The sequence below is a fragment of the Epinephelus moara genome, chromosome 12 (assembly GCF_006386435.1).
Source record: "Epinephelus moara isolate mb chromosome 12, YSFRI_EMoa_1.0, whole genome shotgun sequence".
NCBI lineage: Eukaryota > Metazoa > Chordata > Actinopteri > Perciformes > Serranidae > Epinephelus > Epinephelus moara.
Genome location: NC_065517.1, coordinates 4,632,440 through 4,637,521, shown reverse-complemented (window position 1 = coordinate 4,637,521; position 5,082 = coordinate 4,632,440). Strand labels below are relative to the sequence as shown.

Sequence of the window (5,082 nt, the reverse complement as noted above, 5' to 3'; positions counted from 1 at the left end):
TTTTTTCCCCCATTTTTTGGGGGGAGGCCTTAAACACAACACTAACCTCATCAACGAGCCACGAGCGCACTCAGAGCCGCTCTGAGTCTGGTGTCAGAGACACTTCTGATACTCTGAGTTGCGCATCTGTTTGATTGTGCTGCAGTGTGCGCCGAGGGTTTTAATTTAAGGTGCTCACAGACTTGGGCGCACTAAAGGCGGAACAGACTCCGCGAGGAATGTCCGCAGTCATTCGGGCTTCCATAGTTGAGCGCACCTTCGCGTTGTAGTTTCCTGTAAAAATGTCTGTGAAACACTACATTGCCCCCAATTCTTGCACGTTTCTGTCATGGCGATGTGAAAAATACATGCCGAGCAGTCTTTTGAGTGACACTGGTGCGCGGAGCGGAGTCCACACGGTCATAAAATCTGAGCTTTGCGCGCACAGGGCTTGCGGACATCCGTTTTTAGTCTGCGCGGACCTCCGTGGAGTCCGGTAGCACTCTGTCTACTGTAATGCAGTAAAAATGTAGAACCATACTGGTTCAGCTTAACAATAAAGAATGCTCTTCAACATTCAATGCCGAACTGCTATCAAGTAAAAGTTCCTATTATCTTGCTCACTTTGCCAATCATATGTCATTTGTCTCAGAGGCGTGCATGTAGAATGATCAGGCCTGTATGCATGTTGATAATCTGTGTTCAAATTATTAACATTAAAATAAGTTTGTATTTGTTCAAAAATAATTCCATTTCCTAAAGCTGTTAACAAACCTATGCAGCGGCTATTTGTATGAGAAAATGATGCAGCTGGATTTTTTGAAAGTGGAATAACTTTTGCTATCTTCCATGCCAGTGGACAAATACCGTTTTCAATACTCAAATTAATATTATGACAGACAGGAACAGCAATTAAATTGGCAACAATTCTAAGAAATTTGACATCTAGATTATTTACACCTGGTGGTCTGCCCCTGCATTTATTAAGCAGACACTCAACATCTGTAATTCTAACTCAAATTGTTTACCTTATCAGGAAATGAATCATTAAAATAAATAACAATTTGTACTGGTTTCATGATTGAAATGAATGAGGAGGACAAATTAATAGAAACTGTCAGAATATCATAATACAGTTCACTAGCAGTACAAACTACCTTCTCCAAAATGATCACAGTTGANTCTTAAAGCTGAAGCAAACATGGCATGGAAGACAAAACACAAGATACAATGGACGGCACAAAACCTAGGACAAAACTAGGACTGGGAAAAGGGATATTGTAAAAAAGTCAATACACTGGAACCAAAAATATGGCATATACCTGAACTGTCCAAAGCCAAGTTCAACTTGCCGTCTCTTCCTTCAAACATTGGTGACAGTGCCAGAGCTTCCATGAGCACCCGTAACTCCGAGGGCCACAAAGGTCCACAGCCTTTTCATCCATTCCCAAGTCATCTGAAAACTTGATACACATCTGGTACCTGGGATTATAGGACATTCGTCTGAAGCCCCGCAGAGCACCATCCAATACTGAAGATCTATTAATGTTGAATCTGCATCTTTGGTTACTGTCAATTTGGGATGCAAGATCGAGGAGCACCTCCTGTGCTGATTTAGTGTTTTGGTGTTGAGATTCCCTGTTGGAACCAAAAAGAAAAAAGTATAAAAATAGAGATAAGGTCATACTTTTTGTACATCATCCTCAATTATATCAAATAAGCATAGGTCATAATTCATCTTTTTAACCATTACTGCTAACTACATTCTAAACCATAATATAGCCCTGGTAGATATAAATGTTGGTGTTTCTATCTTTGTCTATACTTGAGACTTTGTTGAAGATCAGATCACATTTTATTATCAATTCATGCAGAAAACCTTCCTCTGACTTTTTCTGCTGTGCATCTGAAATTATTAGGGCTGTACTGAATGCCATTTTTTGGGCTTTGTAGTTTCAGCAACAAGTATTTGAATTTATTTGAAATTTCACTCCAGCCTGGGGGGTCCGATAGGAGTGAGAGGTGTGCAGGGCAACAAGAAAGAGGGGGACAATGGCCTGCACTGACTCGCTCTCCCCCGCTCTCTACCTTTCTCTCTTCACTCTCCTCACCCCTCTTCCTATTGGACTCTGCTGCCGTGGGATTTTTTTTTTTAAATATCTGAATAATGATTTTGCCGTGCGAATAACATGGCACTGAACAAAGCTTCGAAGCTTGGGGTACAGCCCTAGAAATTACTACGCTCATTAAACAATGTCATATCAACCAGTCACTTACGCATGACTCTCAAGACTGGCCATTATAGCCTGGTTTAATTCGTCGTCATCATCAGAAGAAAGGTCGGAGATGGAACCCATGATCGAAAGGTAGGCAGCATAGTCGTCATTGCTAGCTGATGGAGTCTGGTTCACTGTGGCAACACTATCTAAGTCAATGACACTGGTCGCTTGCTGCGTTGCAGAGGGCTGGTTAGCTCTGGCCATGGTATCACTGGTCGCTTGCTGCGTTGCAGAGGGCTGGTTAGCTCTGGCCATGGTATCACTGGTCGCTTGCTGCGTTGCAGAGGGCTGGTTAGCTCTGGCCCTTCTTGTGCAAGGATAACTAGAAATCTGCTGTGTTGATGCAATTTGGTTTCCCCTGGCCCTTGTAGTCATACAGTTACTGGTCTCACTGGCAGTGGTAGTTCTGTGGTCACTAGAAGCTGATGTAGTGTCAACCTCCACACAACTGTCCTCTGAATCTGTGCTGTCAAACTAAAACACAACAAAAATGTTGATAAGATGTTGAGGTTAAGCCTATTGGCAAACCATGAGAATTGTATGCTCCAATTGAGACAGAAACACACTGCTTCACATTATTTTTAAATAGCTTACCGGAAATGGAAGATTGCTTGATGGCCTAATGTACACCGCCTTTGATTTGAATACCTTGTGAATCATAAAGGCATTCAGTTCCTGGCCTTCACGCAACTTTGGGGAAACCAGTTTGTTTCCACAGGCCATCAAAAGTTCAATACTGAAAGAAAAAAAAAAAAAAAAAAAACCCACACATTAACAAATACAATTCAACTTCAAAACCAGCAATCAACTCATTAACTGTCATGTGCAATGTCTTAATATTCCAACAATATAATACCTGACATCCACAGGAATTCTGTCCTTGAATGCTTCTCTTATCTCTGCAATGACCGTCCTGCAGTCCCACATTTTCCTCATTTCAAAGGCGCTTAAAATATAGCCACTTTCATGAAGTCTTCTTTTTGTTTTGTGTTTGCAAACTTCATCCCATGTGGAATTGGGTAATAGTATGACATCCTTGTTGAAGGTAGGGTGATTTGGGGCAGTAGGCCTAAAAAAGAAAGCATTATCATTACATTTAGTCATTTAGCAAATGCTTTTGAACAAAAACAAAAGGAGGTGCTGCAATAGGCTGCTATCTGCATTGCACCATCTTGAATCAAAGGCAAGACAATCAAACATTAAGAGGACTTTTACTCAAAAAAGCCTTGGCTGAATATATATTGCATTACATACAATTCTCATCTGTAATAGAAATGCTTGCTCAACCACGTCGAGAGGAAGATAAACTTGAATGGTGCAAGTGACAAAGTCAGAGTGACCACAGAAACAGATTTAACCTGTTGCACTGTATCAGTTTGAAAAATAATTTTCAAGTGTTGCAGTTTATTTATGATCATATATGTAACAGAAGCATAAACTATTTATAGTTTCCTACTAGAAACTATATAGTTTATATTACTTATGTGGTTTAACTTTTTTTTTTTTTTACATTTTAAAAAGGGCATGAATAGACAAACATGCCACAAATCACCTCTAACAGCTCACAACTGTACTTTACTTAAGATAAGCCAGGCTTACAACCTTATTAAAAGAACAATGTCAAGCTTCTTTGTGGCAAACTATCCATTGGCAATGTAAAGTCAGCACTATTAACTTTAGCTAGAGCTGTTATCTTAATAAATATATGTGTACAAAATTCTTTGCTGTCTCTCATAATTCTTCGCATTGAACATACATTTTAACTGGATAATATTTATGCAACATGTAGTAGTTAAGAACACTTTCAGGTTTATATTTTCTTAAACAGGATAATCTAAGTATAACAGGCTTTGTTTCACACATACGGTGAAATAATAATGATTATTATTTAGTAATAGCTAGATTTTAATAATACTATTATGGATTCTGTTTCAATTGCATCTGTCTGTTGTTGAAGGATATTGAGTGAAATCATTTTTAAAAACACTTGTGTAACAGAGTTCTGCATGTGAAACGAGTTGTTTCAGTTCCCTAACTGTGGTCAGTGGAGACTTATTTACTGCTCCAGTGTAAAACTGTCACTAACTTTGGAGTTAAAGACCGTCACTGTACTGGGCTATTGCTAAACAAAACTCAGAAACTCAGCTTGATTCTCATTTACTTAGAGTAGATAAGTTACTGTACTTCATTCCGAACATTCACTGTTATATTCAGTCTTACTGCTACAATAAGCTGACTCTGCTCTGAGGATCAGCTCACCTGCCTGAGCGCATGACTCTGCTCTGAGGATCAGCTCACCTGCCTGAGCGCAGCCACACGGAGTAGTGACTGAACCGGAGCGCAGCTGAAACGCGACACAGCTGATCTCTCTCCCTCTGTCTCACTGCGCTATTCTACAAGCCAACGTGTGCTCAATGACTGACGTGGCTAGCAGAGTTATTTCTTTCTCGTGTAGCCCCGCTACAGTTACTCTGACGCATGAGTAGTTTTTTTAATCCAGCCTAGACTGGACACACATAATTGCATCACTTAAAACAGCAGATGAACCATGCTAACTGGATTTAAGTTATTGAAATGGTTCCACACAATAAACTGACTGGTGACGTTATTAAGTCTGGAGTGAGATGTGATTTTAAGGTGGAGACAATGTTGGTCGAAAATACCTGACATTAACAGCTGAATGTTTAACATTAACGTTATTTAGTTTTTTTTCCAATTACGTTAGCTAATTGCCCAGCACTAGAGATCAGTTAATGTACAGGGGGGCAGTAAAGTTATACAGGCTTAATGTTATTCAGCAGCGTTAATTTAAAAAAAAAAAAAA

The 5,082-nt window shown here is 39.7% G+C and overlaps 2 protein-coding genes across 2 annotated transcripts in view; one reads left to right on the top strand and one right to left on the bottom strand.

Annotated features, from left to right (window-relative positions):
- LOC126399150 (adhesion G-protein coupled receptor F1-like) overlaps positions 1-5,082 on the top strand; it is a 74,702-nt gene that overhangs the window by 8,065 nt on the left and 61,555 nt on the right. The gene's annotated exons all lie outside the window — the stretch shown is intronic.
- Positions 2,233-3,231, bottom strand: LOC126398878 (uncharacterized). Its single transcript, XM_050058523.1, has 3 exons — positions 3,115-3,231; positions 2,853-2,994; positions 2,233-2,732 (listed from the first exon to the last, which is right to left on the bottom strand). The coding sequence occupies exons 1-3, from the start codon at positions 3,192-3,194 to the stop codon at positions 2,253-2,255; spliced, it is 702 nt and encodes a 233-aa protein (XP_049914480.1). The 5' UTR covers positions 3,195-3,231; the 3' UTR covers positions 2,233-2,252.

Bases quoted from the DNA above. Each gene is read 5' to 3' on its own strand.
- LOC126398878 (XM_050058523.1), bottom strand. From the start codon at position 3,194: ATGAGGAAAATGTGGGACTGCAGGACGGTCATTGCAGAGATAAGAGAA. The intron at 2,995-3,114 runs GTATTATATTGT...TTTTTCTTTCAG, and splicing joins AGAATTCCTGTGGATGTCAG to TATTGAACTTTTGATGGCCT. The intron at 2,733-2,852 runs GTAAGCTATTTA...GTTGTGTTTTAG, and splicing joins CAAGCAATCTTCCATTTCCG to TTTGACAGCACAGATTCAGA.